At 35.5% G+C, this 21,946-nt stretch overlaps 2 protein-coding genes across 4 annotated transcripts in view; one reads left to right on the forward strand and one right to left on the reverse strand.

Moving 5' to 3' along the window:
• The window catches only part of LOC136831171 (integrin beta-PS-like), a 21,740-nt gene extending 12,482 nt beyond the window's left edge, over positions 1-9,258 (forward strand). For all 3 annotated transcript variants that reach the window (XM_067091125.1, XM_067091126.1, XM_067091124.1), the window contains 9 exons: positions 115-267; positions 856-987; positions 1,300-1,533; positions 3,187-3,355; positions 5,273-5,367; positions 6,710-6,842; positions 7,623-7,763; positions 8,018-8,157; positions 8,609-9,258. In XM_067091125.1, the coding sequence (XP_066947226.1) occupies positions 115-267; positions 856-987; positions 1,300-1,533; positions 3,187-3,355; positions 5,273-5,367; positions 6,710-6,842; positions 7,623-7,763; positions 8,018-8,157; positions 8,609-8,677 (1,266 nt within the window). In that variant the 3' untranslated portion in view covers positions 8,678-9,258. The remainder of the gene's footprint in view (positions 1-114; positions 268-855; positions 988-1,299; positions 1,534-3,186; positions 3,356-5,272; positions 5,368-6,709; positions 6,843-7,622; positions 7,764-8,017; positions 8,158-8,608) is intronic.
• On the reverse strand, positions 9,252-20,916 carry eIF6 (eukaryotic translation initiation factor 6). Its single transcript, XM_067091127.1, has 6 exons — positions 20,680-20,916; positions 18,945-19,030; positions 16,792-16,967; positions 15,077-15,253; positions 14,179-14,360; positions 9,252-13,059 (listed from the first exon to the last, which is right to left on the reverse strand). The coding sequence occupies exons 1-6, from the start codon at positions 20,784-20,786 to the stop codon at positions 13,050-13,052; spliced, it is 738 nt and encodes a 245-aa protein (XP_066947228.1). The 5' UTR covers positions 20,787-20,916; the 3' UTR covers positions 9,252-13,049.
• Positions 20,917-21,946: the final 1,030 nt, after the last annotated feature.

Below are 21,946 nucleotides of genomic sequence, written 5' to 3' on the forward strand. Positions count from 1 at the left end.
TCTAGGTTTGAGGACAGTGTTTCTTTAACCATACACAACTATTCCAAATACAGTTTAAAGTACTGTATTTTGAAATTTTAATGAAAATGTCATTTTGGCTGTACTTTCCTGCAGGATATCATAAGCACTGTTAAACTGGAGGCAAATGTGAAAGGTCCTGTGAAAATAAAATATTTTTCCAAATGTAATAGTGAGGTCATGATGCAGAGGTCAAGTTGCACTGGTCTTGTCCCTGGGAATGAGGTAGAGTTCATCTTGGAATTTAAGGTAAGAATAAGCACTGAGCCACATAGTTTAATTTTTGTCGGTTAAAAATGAAGATCCTTCTCGAGTGTTTTTGAAAGTACTATGCATTGTATTTGTCTTATAGCACAAAGAAAGAAAAATCTAACCATGTATCTCATGAGCTGTTTTACTTTTATATTATCATATCTTTGAATAGTTTCTTTGATTTATATTTTATTTGTAGTTTAGTAACTATCTCTGGTAGGCTTATGATGACAGCAGCAGTTTTTTTGTTTGTTATCATCAGACTATGAACTTAAGTATTGTTTAAATTAATTTTTGTTGTCATTTAGTTTTAATTTTTAAATTTCCTTGGACTAAAAACAAACCAGCATTTAAAAGGGATTATATGTCATTATATCCTTGCTTCTGTGCTTTGGATTTTGATGTTGACAAACATTTACTTCAAGGATTTCATTTCTTTGAATTCTCAGGAAGATAACGTAGATTGTTTCAATCCACTTACTGTATCCCTAGTTTGTGGGAATGCTTTCATTAGTTTGAAGCGCTCTGTTGTAATCTCGATCTTTTATGTTATTCGATTCAAAAGAAACTTTGAATTCATTCTAGCTTGAAGAGTGCCCAGAAAAAGAGGAAGATTTCCAGCAGACGATCAAGATTCACTTGGGTGGACGACAAGAAACTGTTGACGTTGACTTGACAATGGCCTGCAGATGTAAGTGTAGTGAGGCTGGCGACAAGGTAAGGATGATTCCGTAAAACCATGCCATTAAGGCCATAGTGTATTTATTGATCATTTATTTGGAAAAATATTATGACTGTAGAGGATCAGTGCTTTCAATGCTTTGAGTATAGAAAGTAAAGTATTGAAAATTAATTATATAAAATGTAATTTCAATGTAATCAGGCTATAGAGGGGAAAATTTTGTACTTCGACGCCAACTTTTATCTTTCACTTAATTGTCATACATGAATTCTAAGTAAGGCATATGGTGAGTGGCATTTTTTTTAAAAACATTAAAAGCGCACTGCACATTTAAACATTACTTCCAGGGTTACATTGAAAAAGCACAACAGTGTTCTTACCATGGCACGTACAAGTGCGGAATTTGCGACTGTGACCAAGGGTACAAGGGCGTCGATTGTTTGTGCGAAGACTTCGCTGATGGAAGAAATGGCACTTCTGAAGAGACTTGCATCGGGCCTGATACATCACTGATTTGCAGCAACAGAGGTACCTGTGTCTGTGGAGTATGTCAGTGTGACAAGGGGGATTCTCCAGAAAAGGTAATGTTCATGATTCTTTTGTGATTGTACTTTATATTGTTCACTCTGAGCTTTCCCTTGTAAATGGTCTGATTCAGTTCTCACTCTGGAAAGCAAAATCTATGCTATTTGGGTGAGGGAAAATTTCAGTGCTTGGGGGGCATTTAAAAATGTTTTTGAGACTATGATTTCGTACTAAATCAAAATTTTTATAAAATAGCTCAAAATTTACCACTTTTTCTTAATGCAGTAACTTCTCAATTAACCATAAAGATAGGTCCAAGGGAATGCAGTACAATACATGTAAACTGTGGGTCTGGGGCTAGAGAACAGGCTGGCATAGCCTAGCCTACCTCGGAATCCAAGCCTAACCCCGGTGTCATATGCAAACATGGTCTGCCCTGACAAAACTCCCAGACAACTGTAATACATATGTATTATGTGATGTAGTTGATACTGTTGACAGATCAGCTTCCCTGTATCTTCATTACCTTACATATGAGATGTTAGTTTTAAATGTTTGCATTTTATTTATTCTAAAAATTGTTATTAAGGGTCTTGACAAGTCAAAATTGGCTGATAATGTACACTACTGCCACCTACGAAAGAACAGGAAACAGTTACCACTTAGTAAATAATGACTGAAAACCTTAGACAGTATGTTGTTGTATGGTTTCAGTGTGTAGTTTTCTGAATAGTGGATATGTAAAGCTTAATGGATAAATTGATGGTAAGGCTTGTTGATGACACAAAGAAGTGAGGCACTGATCAACTTGTAGGGAGGGTGAGGGTTCGCTGTCACTGCAGTGATCCTCTGGGGTGTCTGATGTGTTATGAAGATGTTTTAAAGCTGGTAAAATAACTAATTCCTCATACATAGATTAATCATTTCCTCCCTTGATATTAAGAGCCTCTGGGTTGCAGAGACATCCATGGCTCTCTTGTAGTCCAATATATCTGTGTCTGCTACTAGTGGTTCTCAAGAAAGATGGAAGCCAAGTTGATTGCAGCAGTACCTGTCAATGACAACATCTTGAAGATGACAGGCTAACCTCCTCATTAGTTGAGTCCAGGTCATCCCAGTGTATATGTTGCAAGAATCACTCTGGTATGTTTTAGATCAGGTTGGGTATCTGAAGCTCAGAGGTACTACCACCATAGACATAGCCTTTGTCTTCATAGAAAGCTACCAGTAGCATGCACGGAAACCTTGGATTATAAGCAGGAGCAATGGACCCTCTGTAACCTAGAGGCCCCTTCTATCTAGAAAGGTAAACCCTCAATCAATGTACAGTGTGAAGAATTATCTATCATACCATCTAAAATATCTTCAGAAACCACTTGACACCCCCAGAGGATCACGGTGACAACAGGAGTTCCTCATCCTCTCTGTTGATTGACCAACGTCTTGCCTTCGTACGTCACCATCCAGCCTGACCATCGATGTATACATTCAAATTTACATCTCACCAATTCTTATTCTCACTTGTTGCTTGGTCGTTTTTTAATTCCACATATATAGACGATGGAAGTAATCAGGTCATTTAATTTCAGCCATATCCCAGTCTGAAGAATCTTATAGTTTTGATGTTCATAATGTACTAGAACTGTAAAATTCTCAAGATAGAAATTTGGCAGGCTTTCATATGTATACCTTTTATTTTTATTTTCCAGAAAATCAGTGGGACGTATTGTGAGTGCACTAATTACCAGTGCCCCGCAACATCAGGAAAGTTGTGTTCAGGTCACGGAGAATGTGTTTGCAACAAATGCAATTGCTCTGAAGGATGGACAGGATATAACTGTGGCTGTGAAGACAGTGAGGATGGTTGCATAGAACCAGGTTTGTATATCTGCTTGATGATCCTAGGGGTATAGTTTTCGTTTTAAAAATATTACAGTAATTTAAATCCAGACAAGAAAATTAAATATTTTAAAAATTGTTGAGAGGAAGTACGTGGGATTAGCATACAAAACTTATGAAATCATCAAAACATGGAGGTTACTCTATTGCAGTGTTCATGTGATCTTTTATAATTCAGTCTCAGCAGTCTAGATATATTTTACAGAAGTCATACCTCCCAGATGGATGATGGTTTGTAGATGTAAGGAACTTCACAAGAAGCATTATTTCCATCTCTTATTACAGTATTTCTTAGTGTCTGAAATGATAGAAACATGAGTAATTCGTCTTGCGATCAACTTTGCAGATCTTTTTCATACAATTTTCTGGCTTTAATTTTCAATGTTTTTAGTATTTGCAAGGCACACGTATTTCTTAACTGTCATAGTCAACAATACGCAGGAGGCAGTTTGAATATACAGTAATATGATGTATAAAATTTTAGTGTTAAAATTTTAATGAATGTAAAACCATGTACGTCTTACAATGCCATGACATAACATCATATATAAATTATCATGACTGGAATTGCTTACAGTAGGTGCTTTCAAATAAATTATCAAGACAGAAAGTACCCAAATGATTCAGGATCCAGGAGACAAGACTAAAGACCTAAAACTATAAAAAAGCTTCAAGAACCTTGATGTCACATATTCACCATTTTCTAATCATCAGGTTACCTCACTCTTGTTGGTAAACAGTCCATTCAGAATACTTTTATGCTTGTCTGTGGGATTTCACATAAATTGCTAAATCTTTCTAAAAACTTGATCCTTCTCGACTCCTTAACTTTATCCCAACCACTCAAACTTCATTGTAGACATTTCTGGTCCCCGTGGAATTTTGTTATTATGTGCAGATCACGCCTTTGGTTATTTTCTTGATACAGTTGAAATAAAGACAATTTATCCCATCAATTAACACATCGTGGCCACTTCTCTCGATTACCTCTTCTGTACAGTGTCCTCATTGCCTTCTCTCTGCTCTTCATCGAGTTGAAGTTTTGTAAACTTATTCTATGAAAGATCGGTAATCTTCCGATTGTTTAGTTCAGAAAATATTTCTTTGCTTCTGCTTCCAAGCTTTGAAAGACACCTTTCTTTCTAAATGCTTGCTATATTTATTTTTTTATGAAGAATGTCTACATTTTTCCTAGGTTAGTCTCTTCTTTTTTTCTTTTATAATTTTTCATTCAGGCTTGATTTAGATAAAGGCTCAAATTTACAAGAAAAATAAAAACTACAAAAGGAAGCAAAAAGCAAATTACTATTTATAACTATGTTCTTTTTTCAATCACCCATACAAGCAGCACTTTTAGATATCAACACCAGTGAAGGAAGTGAAAAAGCATTAGAGTACTGGAGTGTTTCATAATATAAAATTTAGGAAAAATACGAAATGACTCAAGATCTAGCTTCAGAAAAACAAAAAAGTAAGGATACTACAATATTACAGCCATGTGTGTTTCTCTTTCTCTAGCAGTTGGTAACAATTATATGTTGAAAGTAATGAGACTTAGGTATTAATAATTTTTGCTTTTAACAAGTTCCACATGATTAGAAAATACAAATTTTTCAGGGTCAGATGAAGCACTGTAGGCATTACTAAAGTTCTTAACAGAATCCCTTCAGCCCATAGCTACAACCACTTTCATTCATTTTACTGTACCTCCTCTCATATTCTCTTTTTTCCATGTTACTTTCCACCCTCTCCTAACAATTGTTTCATAGTGTAACTGCGAGGTTTTCCTCCTGCCACAATTTTAAAACCTTTTTACTCTCGAGTTTCCCTTTCAGCTCTGAATGACCTCAGGTCCTAGTGCTTGACCTTTGACCTAAGTTTTACATTCCATTCTAGGGTCAAATGAAGTCTGCTCAGACCAAGGGGAGTGTAAGTGCAACAAGTGCATTTGTAACCCAGGCTATAGTGGAAAATATTGTGGCGACTGTCCGGTAAGAGTTTTGTGTATTTCCTCCTATTTTACTGCAACACCTTAACTTCATAGACTTCAGTACTAGTCAGCACCATTATTATGAATACCTTTTGCTATTCTGCCATTTTAGATGTTATAAATTTTTTGATAAATATCTTAAATTGAATGTAAAGTGTACAAAAAGTTAAGTATACCTTAGTTTAACCAGACCACTCAGCTGATTAACAGCTCTCCTAGGGCTGGCCCAAAGGTTTAGATTTATTTTACGTGGCTAAGAACCAACTGGTTACTTAGCAACAGGACCTACAGCTTATCATGGAATCTGAACCACATTATAGCAAGAAATGAATTTCTATCACCAGAAATAAATTCCTCTTATTCTTCATTGGCCGGTCGGAGATTCGAACGCAGGGCCAGCAGTGCTAGCTGAGAACAGAACCCACCTGCCCAGTGAGGAACTGTAAAGTGTACACTAAACGTTAGTTTACATTGGGAACTATGTGGAATTGCTGTTTGCTTAGAAATAAGTAGAAGATATTCAAGTGTAGGCTATAATATTGTTAGGGTCTTTGTTACTCATCAAAAAGATCAGACCCGTAAAGCATTTGATAAGCTAAGGTACTACTGTACTTGTTTTCCTGAATGAGAGGTATAATCTATTTTTCAGTGAAGTGAAAGTTGATATTTTTAGGAAGTGTAAATCACTTGTTCCATAAAAAAGATCCTTGATTACTTTGTGTGTCAGTCATTAATTAAATTCACGTCCTTGCTGTTGTGCTAGATCTTTTTATCTTGCCCCTCATATGTTTTAGGCCTCACCCAGTATTCTTTATTCAGTAAAGTACATTGAATCTTTCATAAATTCCCCATTAACTGACCCTATTCATAAGATTGTATTCTTGGCCAGTGTTTTGTTCCATAGTGGAAAGTGTGCTTCCATTTGTAATCTCCATAATGAACTCTTTAAGCATTTGTAGCTATATTTTACTTGCAGACCAAGGCTCATGTAGATAATGATTTGTACATTAGTACAATATTTGTTTTAACATGTTTCTGAATAAGTACTGTAGTTTATTTTGCTATTTAATTAAACTATCGTTGTAATGAAATAAATCATTGCACATCACAACTGAATGAAAATATGAGAAAGCAATTTTTGCTTTTTATTTTCAAAACAAACTTAAATATGCAAGGGTAATGATTTACCTTTAATCCAGTGAATAATGTTCACCTTACTTGTTTCCTCACTTTATTCTTAGATTTATATATTTCTAGGAAATGTTATTCCTATACATTAATGAAAGATTATGAAATATTGATTCTGGCATAGTGAAGACATTCACCAACTTTTGCCATTGCAGAACTGTTCAGGGAAATGTGTGGATTACAAACCTTGCGTACAGTGTCAAGCCTTCCAGACTGGAGAATATTCTCCAGAGACTTGCCAGAGTAATTGTACTCTCTTCAATGTTACTAAAGTACCAGAACTAAAAGGTATTCCTGTATTTTTATTTCTTATTTTTAATGTGAAGACAAGTTGAAAAAAGATGCCAGACTCAAGTGATATTTCAAAATACAATTTCAACAGTGTGGCATCTTGAAATTACTTTTTGAGTACCTGGTGATTGTAGTGCTTTGTAAATAGAATTTGTAGTTTTTTTTCAAGTCCAATCACTGTTAATATAGCTTATCATTTTCACGTTATGGGTACACTAATAAATATTTAGTATTTTAAGCACTAGATTTCTAGAATAAGGAACAAGTTTGCCTTAGTGGTGTAGCAACTTTGAAAATAAGATGCATATTAATGAAGTGAATAATTTGGTTGTACACAATGTAACTGCTAGGCTTTGAGGCAAACACTTTACCCCCATATTCTTCTGAGTTTTCTCTTTCTCTCTCCCTTGAACACTTACTCTTATCAATACATGTTTTGGCTAGGGAAATGTGAGTCTGTGTTTAACCTAAATATAAATTTTGCTGTCATCAAGTGATGCCAGAATTTTTGCATGTACGTACCTCTATTAGTCATTTTGTTGGTTATTTGATTTTATGAGGAAATAATCTAAATCTACAAGTCTTGTGTGTAATTAAAAAATATTTCGTGCATACACATTCCACATCAAGGAAAGAAGAGTTGATACATCGTTGTGGAATGCTGTCACACTTTAGCTATAGAATAAAAATTTTAAAACATAAGTAGTATGGTAGATTAGTCACTCTTTGAGGGCATATTGTATAATCAGTTGAACTTTGTTTACTGTATATTTTCAGCTGACCGAGACGAACAACTTTGTTCATTCTATGATGAAAATGACTGCAGGTTTTTCTTCATGTATCGAAGATATGATAATGGAACAATCGAAGTCCTTGTTCAGGAGAATGTGGAATGCTCAACATCTGTGAATATGTGGGGTATGTTTGTCAACTGGACTATCAAAGGTGTTGGGTGCCGGGGGAGGGGGGGCATATATCCTGCTTTCCCCTCGAGAATGCCTCGGAGAAGTCAATTGTTGCGATACTCAAAAGTCCCATTTAAAATGTGGAATTTTGATGAATTTAACATGACGAAGAATGCAAGATTCGTATTAAAATAATCACAGACTATCGAGTTTATAGAAAACCATTTTATGTTCTGTATTGTACAAAACAACTCTTGATTATTCCAGGTGTCATTATTAGTGTTCTCTGTACTGTCGTCCTCATTGGTCTAGTTGCCCTTATTGTCTGGAGGATCACGGCTAGCATTCACGACAGGCGCGAGTACCAGAAATTCGTTCTGGACCAGCAGAATGCTAAATGGAGTGCTGTGAGTATCAGTGGATCTTTAATTTAGTTGATATTTTTGCCAGCTGTTTAGATTGTCAAGAACGACATACCTGTAACTCCGCTCATTTATGAACAGATTTTAAATTCCAATTTTTTTTTTTAAAGGATTGAAGCCTTAGTGATATAAGCTCTGATCCTGATTTGATACTGAAACTGGGAAAGCTAATCATGAATTGCTTGCTTTATCATGTTGGGAATAATGTCAAACTATTTTCCATAAGGCACTGTAACTTTCCTTAACATTGTGTACCTTCCAATAAATAGTCTGGAAGTTAGAGACCACTTTTGACTTGCTATGGTCATTCCACTGACATCATTGTTACATTTCCTGGATGCCACTTAATATGAACTTGTCACACTAGTTCATTTGTTAACTAGGATTCATTTTCAGCAAGAGCCATTATTTCATCATACATATATTTCTTTTTCAGGGCGAGAATCCTTTGTACAAGAAGGCCACAACATCTGTGCAGAATCCTTTGTTTGGAGTTAACAATTAAGAGTAAAGGTAACTGTGTCCTGTGTCTTAGATAATTTTCTTTACTTATTGTAATGGAATAACATTATCATGTCAGCCATAAGAGCAATTTTATAAAAGATACTACATATGACTTAATATTAACTTAAAAGTTAACAGTTCTTGCAAGCTTACATGCATTGAAAATTGAAAGAATCTCCTTAAAATGTAAAGAACAGTGTTAAAATGTAAGTTTCAGTAGGCTGGGCTCTCAGCACAGTGCAATGTTCAACAAGACTGACAATTTGCTCGTAAAGTATCATGTTTTGTAGTTGTTTTGTGTTTTATATACATTTCTTTTAAAAAGAAATAATAATTCTTTTAACTTTGAACTGTATACAATTGTACATTTCCATGTGCTAGCCAGGGTTACAGTAAGATTTTGAGGTGGCAGAGCCTAGGCTAGCCTGGTCGATATGCCCTTTTTTATGCAATTTGGATGTGTAGTGCAAATAATAGAAGGGTTCCTGTATTGTGCTCATTTTTCATCATGATAGAACAGACTGAAAGTTATATAAGGGGCATGCAGGTCCAGCCCTCACAATAAAAATAGGAAACAGTCAATTGTACTTTATTATACAGTATGTATAGTTTTCATATATATGCACAGGCAGTCCCTGGGTTACGGCGTCCCGACTTTACAGCGATTGGCTCACGGCGCCACAAGGGCCATTTACTCCCATTATTATTATGAATTTTCCGGTTTATGGTGTTTTTCGGATTACGGCGCACCACTGGGAACGGAACCCCCCCTGCTGTAAACCGTGGTAGTATACAGGTAGTTCCCGGTTAACGACGGAGTTCCATTCCTGGCCGAGCGCCGATAACTGAAACTTCTTGTTAACTGGAACATCACAATAATTGTGGCAATAAGTAGCAACTATGACACTGTACCAATAAACCGCTTACTGGTACCAAAAATCGCTTCCCGACACCTATCAACTGCCTACTGATGCCAATAAAATGCTTACCGGTCCGGATAACCACTTAGTGGTGCTGAAAATTTGGTTAACAAAATCGTTAGCCAAGTGCTGTAAAACCGAAATGCCATTAACCGATGCCACCGTTGAGCTGGGACTGCCTGTACTAGACATACAGAGAAATTAAGTTTCAAGGGGAAACATTTAAATACATCCCACAGTTGCTGTGCAACAGCAGTATTATATGATTAAAGAATGCATTTCGTACCTGTGAAAAGTTACATTTTATCCCTTCCTTAGTCAGTTCATGAAAACTGACACCTACTTATATTATTAATGACAGGTGATAATAACAAAGTAAACCCTTTTACATCATATTCAAACCTAGCAAGATTTCTATACAGATGAATCGGATACTAAAAAAATTATAGAATAAAAAAATAAGGGTTGAGTGTAGCAGCAAACCCTGGTTTGAATGAAAATGACCCAAAAATTTGGCTAATCTGGGCAGAGGTTCCAAATTACAAATGTCAACTACAAAAATTTTACTTACCAATAGACTTAAAAGGCAATAAAATAATTGCATCTATATTCAGCAGTCAGTGCCTAAGTTAAATTTGTGCTGATTTCCTTATTTTAACTCCCATTTTCCTAATGATGGCTCTGATTTGACACTTTTATGACATACAAGAGAGTTTTTTTAACAAGCTGCTAATCGTTATTCAACATACATGATTAACAAGTACATATATATCAATAATAAACTTTTGATATCTAAAGTGATTAACAGCATTAAATGATTAAATACATAAGTTTTTTATAATTGTTATTATTTGCATGACTTACAGCACCTTATGCTATAGATTATCCATTCATATTCTGATATATCTGGAATGACTTGTAATAATTCTCATTGCAGATTTTAAATTTAATACTTAAAATTATGGCACCAGGAACGCTTATGTACATCTGTACAGACATTGTATATCATATTCTGCCTCCTGCCAAGCCAACATTTTGTGATTTGACAAGACAGGTGGAACTCTTTCAGTGCCATAACGAATGCCTCTAATGTGCCTTGTAAGAATGAATGTACCTCTAATGTGATAAACAATGTACCTCTAATGTGCCTTATAATAATGAATGTACCTCTAGTCTGCCTTGAGTTTTAGTTTGTTCTTATGTGATTTAAGAGATAAGGCTGTAATAAATGCCATGAATTCTGTACAGTACTGTATTCGTTTCAAAACTAATTTCTGGGAATTTTTTATTTCATCCTCAAATTCAATAAGTATTAATGCATCTTGGGCTTGCTTTCCTTGCAAAAAAAAGTCAGCTGTATTCCAAAATAGTTCTCTAACCAACTCTGCTCTCAAATTTCAGTGGTCCAAATCTAGTTATTGCCCTCCATATAGTACTACAGGTACTGTATCGTCTCCTGGAATTGGTACACAACGTTTGCTTCCATGAAAACCAGCTAGGCATCAGATCTTGGTAACATTCCTGGTCTTGGGTTTAGGGAATAATCATGATCAGTTCTTACACTTTTGAATTATCTTTGCTAGATTTTTAATTCTAAGACTTAGTCCTGTTGCGTTATTTTCCAGCATCACGAAATTATCAAAACGAAACTTCCCTTCCCGATTTCAAGTGATATGCCTCTAGAATCTGCAATCTCATCTTTCAATCTACGTACATTACTGAATGACTCAAAGTGACACCTCTCTTGGAATTATTCTCCTGATCTATGAATTCTCAGCTTGAGTACTGTATGTCTGAACAATGATCATTTAGTAAAGTTCAATGCCTGTGTCAATTTTTACCTTCGTTTTTGCTCTCTTCGGATTCTTTGTTTGATACCATTTCTATCGTCAAAATATTGCATGTTAACCACTGCTCCATGTGTCCTTAACTGTTTAATCTTACACAAACATTACGGATCTATTCTAGATTCACAAGTCTGTCTTTCATCAAAGTTGCTGCAGCTTTATATAACTCTAATCAACCAACATTATAGCATGTTCTCATTTTCAATCTTGACAGAACTGCACTGAGAAATTCATCATATGTCGTTGACAGTGTCTTCTCTATGCAGAAATCCCCCTTCTAGACTTCATTTTGACCACTTGTTACTATGAGCTGAAAGAATCCTTCCCTTTTGAATAACCACTTCCTCCAACACTGTGTTGTGATCAGAAACTTCACAATTGCTGCTTGGTGGTGCAGAACTTTTTCTCACGCCATTAAGCTGCTGAATTATCGCATGTTTCTGTTTTTCCTTAATTCCAACATTTTGAAGAAAGGTTGTCTTTCTTGTACTTTTGTAAAGCCCTGCCCTACTTCCCTCAATCCACATCATAAAAGGATGGAAAATACCAAGATGGTTTGGACATTTAAGCCACAAAACGTATTAGACAAAGAAGTGGCAAGATGCAGACAAATGGGAAGGCCCAGAAAATCACGTATAAAAAAAGGGGGTGGGTGGGAATGAAGAGCTGGCCCTGATTGGAATTTAGCAAATGCTCACAGGACAGGATAGTGAAAAGGTCTCATTACAAGTCCAACTCGATAAACAAAAACTCAAGACACAATCATTTATACTTTTTCATGCAACAGTGTACAAAGTAATACCTCTGCTTTTATCCTTATCATGCAGCCTAGGCCAGCTTCTTTCACCACTTGTCCCCATGTGTGTGCAAAATGAAACTACTGTAGTCAGTGCATTAGGACAGTGGCTAATGTCTCAAGGGTTGATACTTTCCATCTTGCTTAACACTGCTCAATAAGGCTAAAGATTAACGAAATAAAAATATTTCACTATGGCAAAAAGTGTACCATCTCAAATTCCTACAATATTGTATTAACAATACACTACATTAACAGCAGTCTTCATAACAAGTAATCAAGTTTTACTAAATATTGTCTACTGAATCAATAGTGCAAGTTATTACCTGCTACTGATACTTCAAACTTCTGATAACCCTCAGTCAGTACCACAATACCTATCAATACTGGAGCATGTATGGTGATCCTTTCATAATTATATACAGTAATAAGGAATCAGGCAGTGAAACTATACATCACTGTCTCACCTCAAATAATAGTGACCCCTTTCCATTCAAAATGACATACGCACCTGATCAACTGCTGCAAATATATGACAATGACATCCACAAAACGAAGCCACACAGAGCAGTGGTTTATTTTACTCCAAAAGAAAACAGGGCTTTACCAGTGTGCTTTATTTATACTGTATGCATATGGCAATAACAAAACCTAACCAGCTACAATAATATCGAGATATAATGGCAAAATTATCACAATTATACAGTACAAAAAGAAAAAATGCCCAAAACAGACCTGAGCATTCACAGGAAGTTATACTGCCACAGTCACACTTACTTTTAATGACCTTGCCAACATAATGCCATGATATTACGCCAAGCTGAAAAGAAGAAGAAATATGTTACTTAAACAATATGACTGCAGTACTTGTGATGCTGCAATGCCTAGCTGGGCTTGGAAAGTGTAACACTACATTATATTACAAAATAAAGTGTATATTGTAATTTAACAAGACCAATCCCTCTCACGATGCTCACCCAAAGGTTATGTCTTTCAATTACATGAAAACTGGAGAAAGGTAGCACTAAGAAAGTTGAGCAAAACAAAAGGATTGCACACAAAGCAATAGGCAGAAAGTAATATGGCTACAGTCCTGAAGGGAGACTGCTAAAGACCTTCAGTAAAGTCTACATTGTGCCTTGTGTGGTACTAATAGATCAATAATGAATTTTTGCTCATGATATTTCAAAACATACTTTAGCTCTTCATGCAAGTATTTGTAATCTGCCTTTCCAGCAGTCTATAAAAGCAAAACTATAAAAACACATGTCACAGATGTCTTATTTGTTGTAGACATTAATATCCACATCCTGATAAGTGCTAGTCTTCCAAGCTGTTGTAATGAATATATGTAATTATAAAATCTAACTTTGATAATGTACAGTTTATATAATAAACTGTTGTGTGGCTTTAAATCATATAAGTAAAACCCATATACAGTAACCCCCCCATATAAAATCTGCAAATACTTAAACTCCTCTAAAAACACTTAGAACTGCCTACTTTGATAGTTTAAACACAAAAAAATCCTCTAAAAATGCTTATACCTGAGTAAATATAATAGATTTACCACAAAAAGTGCATTTAGTCATGAAAATACAATAATTAGTGAATATTTCTCAGTGAAAAATCCTGCAAATGGGCAAATTTTCCGCGAATAATGGGTAGATACGTTCCACAGAGAAATCCGCGAATACAGGGGGTTTACTGTACATAATGTGCAGATACACTGACTAAGAACAGATATGGCAACAACAAAAACAAACCTAGGAGCAACAAAGGCTTTTAGAAATAAGCAGCTTTAAAGAATTTGTTTCACAGATACAAACCCCCCTATTTTAAATAATGTCATAACGCCCAGCTAACAAGATTTAACGAGTCACAACAGTTGGGCTAATAGCCTACATTTCGCAAATCAATCAATCAGTCAATTACATACCTGTCAATCAGAGCATTTCTCATAGTCGTGGAAATTGCAGACTGTGGAACATCCGTTATCTTGAATATGCTCTCGATGACATTCAGTTCGGTTGCTGTGGTGTCCATGCCGCAGAATGCAGACCAATCATTAACCACTAACCCTGCGGCTAAGCCATTGGACCCTCTGTTTACAGTCCCTGCCTGTAAATATGGAGACTTTTTTAAGAACTTTACTTTTGTTTAATTATCATAACATAACCTGTGAACTTTGAATAAAAAAATCTCAAAGTTTTCAAAACTTCACTTTTTATATAATTGTATCTAGTTGTTTGCAGAATTTTCAAAATCAAGAAATAACTAATGAGGCAACCAGTGTATCTTGAGTTAAATCACTCTGGTAGCAATGAGTAACTATACCTAAAAAAGTGAATAACTATCACCTAGTTGTTCACTACTTAGTGTTTAACGTCTTGATTAAATCCAGAGATTGAAAACACATGTCCCATACATATTATGTTATTAGTATATTAGGAAATTATGTTTCTCACACATCAAAAATTACCAAAACATTAGCTCAAGTTTTAATGGTACAAGTAACTGTTATATGAATGCCCCAACATCAGTACAGTCAGGGCGCCCCAGTCACGAACCAACAAATGCAAACTTGAACAGTGGCCATTAAGAGTAGGACAAGTCCTCCCTACAAAAGGAAACCTGGCATTTATTTCGTTGTCTCGCCTATGAAACCAGGTGATGTTGGACCATTTAGTGTGAATGGATTAAGAACAATCCAAGTAATAGGACACAGAACCAAATATTACTTATATGTACAGACTCTTTGCAAGTGGTAATCAAACAGTTTTGTTGACACAACATTCTGGAAACAATACTACCAAAGGAAATGTATTGCAACTTACCACTAGAGGAACCTGAAGAAGCATGGAAAGTTCATCCAACTCTTGCATTGGGGTGTTAGGATGGATCAAGCCACCTTGATTAGAGATTACTGCGTAAGATCCAACAAGGGCATTGTTTGCAATAGTGTGCCTAAAAACTTCCACTTGCAGTACATCATGTATAATTTCTTCCGTTTCCTGTGGGGGAGAAAGTGGAAGATCTTATGATTTTGGGCTGAAGACAAGACCATGATGAAGTTAATTACCTACATGTACCTCAAAAAGGAGAATGATGTACCCCACATTGCACCACAGGAAAAACCAAAGGTGTCCCTGATGCTGTTTTTATAAATTTATTTTTCAACCGTCTCGTAATTAGCTGTACTGTATACCTTTTTCACACTGCTCCAAATTTCTCTGGCCAGTTGAGCACAAATCCTTGGGGCAAACCCTATGAGTCTGAGAATGTCACTCAGTGGTTAAAGTACTTGAGGATACTAAAAGTATTCTTCCTAACCATCAATTATATTTCTTCAACTTGGCCTTGCTCCATTTTTCATCTCTCACTAAGATCCAATCCTCTGATTAAAAGTCCGTGAGTTTACAGATGCGATCCACTAGGTAAGGTAAAGAAAAAAGTTCTATGCATTTCAGATACCAATTATAAATAGCATGAGGATTAACTTACAGGCAAAATTCCTAATCTTGGAAGTAAATGCTATGTAATAAGCAACTGAAAATTATATAAACATTAAGGTAGTACGGCAATATGTAATAACTGCTTATACTGAAATAAATAGGTATTGTTAATAAAATGCAAGGCAAATTTTATCAAACTATTAACAAGAATAGGAAATGAAACAAAATAAATGTTTTACCATATGAACTGCTAATTTTATCACAACTAATACTAATCCCCTTGAAAGCTGCTGGTTTTCTATGAAGTATATTCTTTTAAAAATATAAATCAAGATTTAATGAGTAACTCCCATATTCTGTGAAATTTTATTCAGGACAACCTGTTTGTCATTCACAACATGAATTGAACACGGTGAAGGAAACTGACAAATTTAATGTTGCCTTTTTTATCTAAATCAATTAAAATACCTTCTTATGTACCTTTACATGATCAAGTAACAAATGCTGAAATGCTACACAAATCAGTCATCTATCCTATAAAATTCAATGTACATGAAGTTAATAATTGCCATACAGCACATACATCTTATAAATAATGGAGGTACAACAAAAAGGAGCCAACGAAAGTGCAGAATTTACTCAAGTAATCAATTTCAGGATGATACACACATGAAACCTTCTATCAAGGTAGAGGTCACCCCTGAGAGCTCAAAATTCCAAACTTTCTTTATAACTAAAATCCTCTTAAGGAGCCTAGTCAGAGAGAGAGAGAGAGAGAGAGAGAGAGAGAGAGAGAGAGAGAGAGAGAGAGAGAGAGAGAGAGAGAGAGAGAGAAAAGCTATCTCAGGCCTGTTAGTTCTAGAAGTACTCCACCAGCACCTTGTATAGTCTCAAATGTTCACTGTTCCTTCTCATTATCCTAAAATATCCTACAAACACTTGTATGACTCGGAATTTCCATTATTAGGGACACTTTTTACTATATTCAGGATATGCTACATGCAGCTCATAATCCCCACAAATTAAACTAATATAAAATTAACCATTCACAAACCAATCTGTACTAAGTTTAATAATTTCTACTTGGAATTACTTACCCGATCGATGTCTGGGTGGACGAGAGCAATGTAATCATTACAGGCAATAACATTACCAAGAGCTGACAATCTTTCTTCTATCCGTTGAATTTTGACTTTTTCTGGTAGATGATCCCTGAGATGCTGCAATTCTGGATCTGTTGTCGTGTGAGGAACAAGAAGGCCATGTCTGTTTCCTGTGAACAGAGGTTTTAAAATTGAGTGATCAAAAACTAAATATAAAAAAAAAAATACAATAAATTTACCTTACATTTGTTCATACAAACCATTAACCATTTCTTAACCATAAATGCTACATAACATTATTCTGTGTGAGCAGTTTCCCCAGACAAAATAACCTGACAGAGTTGGAAAGGACAAAATCGCACCATGCATGCAGAGACTAAGAATTATTTTTATTTTCTACAGTATTTTCTATAGAAGTCCATGATGGTTACTTGTTAAAATATGTTTTGTAAACTTTTATTTGGGATTAAAATATATTTTTGTAAACATTTTATTTGTGATGTTGCAATTCTTCCTTAAAACTAAGAATTTTCAGTGAAACCCCCTATACATTATCTTCAACTTAAAACCCTCTTCTGCCTCATTTTGATAATCACCTTGTGTATTTGCAATTCTTCCTAGTCATGAAAAATGAATACAGTAATTAGTGAATATTTCTCAGTGAAAAATACTGTGGTTTTGAATAATGTGCATAAAAGTAGAGTTCAACCATTTGTTTGTCACTGAAAATGGCTCTACCCACTGTGGTTTTTGATAAAATGTAGAGCAAATTTGTTTGAAACCAAGCACAAACATTTCTAAGATATTTCAATTTCTTTTGAAAACTGCAAATTCAGGATAATTTGCACTTTTCAAAAATACGGAAACTGGAGTCTCTGATGAAAACTGGTCCAATCACTGAACAAGCGATGTACAAGTGATGGTTTGTATTCTTAAAGAAACAAACTTGAATTTGAAATTAAAAATACCAAAACTGCCCAGAATTTTTAGACATAAGTGGCATAACACCAAACAAAATTATTCCAGCATGCTAGCATATATTTCCCAAAGGAGCAATGGGGGGGGGAGACGCTAACCACTTTGCCTAAAAATGACCAATTCCATATATAAATTAAAAATTAATTTACAAATTGGCCCAGTCACAAATTACCTTTAAATAGGCACAAATGCTAAAAATCTTTGGACCCCCAAAAAATATGAAAAGAAAAGATAATGGAAAACAGGCACATTCCATGGAGAATGATGGCTGTAAGAAGTAGAAAAATAGATAAGCTAGCAAGAGTGAAAACATGCTATACAACAGTACATACATAATAAACATGGTAATAGGTAAAATTAATCAACAGCAACACAGAGAAATCAAAATTCTGGTGGAGAGGGAATGTGATGAGACACAAATTTGTCAACATACTTGTTGAAGATGTGAAAAAAAAAAAAAGTTTTAAAACTGATTGGAAGGATAATGAAGATGATACTGGTTCTAAGAAAGTCGGTGAAACATATTCTCAGCATTACACCACAAACAGGATGACTAGAGGAAGGAAAACACCAGCTTTAGGAAAGCTATAAAGGAAAACAACAGCTTTAGGAAAGCTAAGTCTGAAACTCAGAAGACATACAATAGGAAACCTAAATGTTGAATATTACTATCCAATACTGTACAGTAATAGATTGACCAATGGAGAGATGAAAATTGAAGCAGTTAAGCTGGAAAATTGTGACAGCTAGGTGGAAAGAAACCAAAGGTGACCTGCTAGGTGGAAAGAGGCCAGAGGTACCAGATGAAATGTAATGAAGCTAAGAGGCAAAAGGATATTGAAAAGAACATTTAGTACCGCTTATAGAGTACTGATCAAGGAACAATTGTAGTGGGTCCCCCTTTGAGGGTTCATTTTCGAACAGGCAAAGGTTGTGAGGATGGAGGGGAAACACAGTAAGGAGAAACCACGAAGAGGAAGTACTGAAAACAGCCTGGGATTACGAATATTCAAAATGAACAAACTTCTTTTACAGAACCAAAATAATTAGACGACATATTCTGACATGCAGTCACCTAGACATTAGATTTTACTAACTTCATTTGCTTTATTTGAACTTCTTTTTCTCATGTATACGCTATTATAAAAGAGGCCATATCAACTTCTTACCTGCAACCATAGAGCCTACAATTCGACATCCTCCAACGGACGTGTGAACAACCGGGATGACTTCACTGAGGTGGTCCTCAAAAATGCTGCAAAATCCAAAATTTTTTGCTATTTACATATCACAATAAATATAAAACATTACTACAAAATATAATGAATGTAATCTAAATACATATATCTAAAGAATATGCATTTTTCATATGGGATAAAATGTACTTTGTTTTTATGAAACTGCTTTTATTGAAGATAAATGCATTTTTTTTTTAAAGTCTTTTAGATGGATGAACTTTCAGAATGAATGACTCGCATAAATTTCTCGAATTATCTAACGTACTGGATTATATACACCCTTTCCTACATTCTTCAAAGGAATTATATTAATAATCTAGCACATATCTTTGTGCGGCCGTCCCATTAATGTTTACAGGTTTACGTCTTCATTTCCACTGTTAGCACGGGGATCAGGGCCCTTGCCAGGTCAGGGCAAATGCCCGGTGAAACCGAAGGAATCAAATCCCAAGTATGGGGTCAGGTCTACTGTAGGCCTTGTGGGCATTCAAGAGGGAACGTGACCTAACTGGAATTACTTTTACCTAACCTAACCTTGGACGCTGTGTCCTAACCTAGCCCGGGGGGGATTTTGCCCCTCCTGGACCCCCACCCACAAGTAATTCATGACCCCAGAGACAAAGATAAGCTTAGGCTGCAATGTAGGGAAAATTTGGTGACCCACAGGACTAGTTTTCGTTAAATTTCAATTTTCTTGTTGGAAATTGATATAAAAATACAAATTCCAGGTATTTGACGGCCATAAAAATACGGGTATTTCCAAGGTCAATACCAAAAAATGACATGGCCGATAGGCCTACTTGTAGCTGATGCACGACGATCTAGCCTAGGCCTAAATCCGTCCCTGGGCCTAATTCCTGAATTACCAAAACAGCCCAAATTAAATTTCAATTTCCTGATTGAAAATTAAAACAAATTCCCGATTCAGTTGGAAATAGGCCTAAAAATGGATATTTCGAAGGGCAACAAACGGGAAGACGTGGCCAATAGGCCTACATAGGCCTAAATCCATCCCGAGGCCCAATTCCCGAATTACCAAAACAACCGAAATTAAATTTCAATTTCCTAGTTGAAAATAAAAATACAAATTCCCGATTCCGGTCGGAAATAGGCCTAAAAATACGGATATTTCGAAGGGCGACATCGGGAAGACGTGGCCGATAGGCCTACGCCTAATTCCCGAATTCCCAAAGCAGCCGAAATTAAATTTCAATTTCATTGTTGAAAATAAATAAATGAATTTAAATTTCACGATTGAAAATTAAAATATAAAGATACAATTTCCGGATCCAGGTCGGAAATACGGATAATTCGTCCCTGGGCCTAAATTCCCGAATGACCAAATTTCAATTTCCCCGATTGAAATTTAAAATTAAAAAGAATAAAAAAACAATTGAAATACCAAATTTCCTTTTCACGTTAATAATAATAATAATAATAATAATAATAATAATAATAATAATAATAATAATAATAATAATATAATAATAATAATAATAATAATAATAATAATAATAATAATAATAATAATATAATAATAATAATAATAATAATAATAATAACAATAACAATAACAATAATATAATAACAATAATAATAATAATAATAATAATTCGGAAAACTACGACACCAAAGAGACATGGCCGATGGGCCTCCTCCTCCTGACCTGTAATAATTGGCGCATGCCCCGATGCCCACGAGGCAGTAGGCGTTGGTCAGCTTCGTGAATACCCCGATGTTGTCGGTCCCTTCGTACTGGCATCGGACGGCCATGTCGACGGTCAATTAACTTCGACAGCACGTGCGGAAATGTCGACGGACGAGTCGATGATTGTTCTTCCTCTCGATGGCGATTGTGTACATAATAAACGTGCGCTGGATGCCATACCCCAGACACCTTGAAGTACTGGTTCTCGTGGATGGCGAGGGGTTGAGTTGGGTATTTGGGCATTTATACGTCTATCTGATGGTGTGAGTGAGGTTGTTTAGATGGATTAGTCTAATTTAAATGATTGTTTAAATTTGTTATAATCGTCTGTCTGGTTTGGAAGACGGTTGGTTTAGTTGGGCATCTGGGCATTTATAGGTCTGTCTGAAGGTGTAAGTGAGATTATTTAGATGGGGTAGACTCATTTTGACCATATAAGTCTAAATCATTGTCGTACCATTTGGTTTAAGTTGGTTATATGGGCACCGGTTTGATTTATTTTATATGCATTTATCTGCGTATTTGAAGATGTAAGTGAGATTATTTAAATGGGGTAGGTTCATTTTGACGCATATAACTCTAAATAATTGTCGCCAATTTGTTATATACAGCATAATGTTCCCGTTACATGTCACAGTCTGAGTCTGCGCGTCCAACCGGATTGATTTAGTTGGGTATCTGGGCATTTATCAGGCTATCTGATGATGTAAGTGAGATTATTTAAATAAAGTAGTCTCGTTTTAATGCATATAAATCTAAATAATTGTCGTACCGTTTGCTATATACAGTCTAATGTTCCCGTTACATGTCATAGTCTGCGTCCAACCAATAAGTCTATGAGACACTTGTAAATAGAACAGTTCATATAGACTAGCGAAAGAAACTTTCGTATGCATAACGTCCTCCTTTCTTTGTGATTTTCAAATCATATAACACACGAAGCATTTCACATTCTGATAATCAATTTACCAAATGTGTAATTTTAAACTGAGAGACATTACTACTATTCAGACTATGTATCTAGATAGCAAGGTGGCTTACGCCACATTTACCAATATAAAATTTGCTGTGCAATTTTACAGTTGTTGCAGCATTAATAATGTTTTAGTAATTATCCCAGTGAGTCTTATAAGTCTGTAGCAGGCGTTTATGGTAAAGTCTACCAGTCGTGAGGGTTTATAAAGTCTTTTACAATAAAGTTACGAATGGCCTTTAGAAAACCCCT

The sequence above is a fragment of the Macrobrachium rosenbergii genome, chromosome 48, assembly GCF_040412425.1.
Source record: "Macrobrachium rosenbergii isolate ZJJX-2024 chromosome 48, ASM4041242v1, whole genome shotgun sequence".
In the NCBI taxonomy this organism is placed as follows: domain Eukaryota; kingdom Metazoa; phylum Arthropoda; class Malacostraca; order Decapoda; family Palaemonidae; genus Macrobrachium; species Macrobrachium rosenbergii.

Bases quoted from the DNA above. Each gene is read 5' to 3' on its own strand.
- eIF6 (XM_067091127.1), bottom strand. From the start codon at position 20,786: ATGGCCGTCCGATGCCAGTACGAAGGGACCGACAACATCGGGGTATTC. The intron at 19,031-20,679 runs GTCAGGAGGAGG...TGGATTTTGCAG, and splicing joins GCATGCGCCAATTATTACAG to CATTTTTGAGGACCACCTCA. The intron at 15,254-16,791 runs GTAAGTAATTCC...TCTCCCCCACAG, and splicing joins TCCACCCAGACATCGATCGG to GAAACGGAAGAAATTATACA.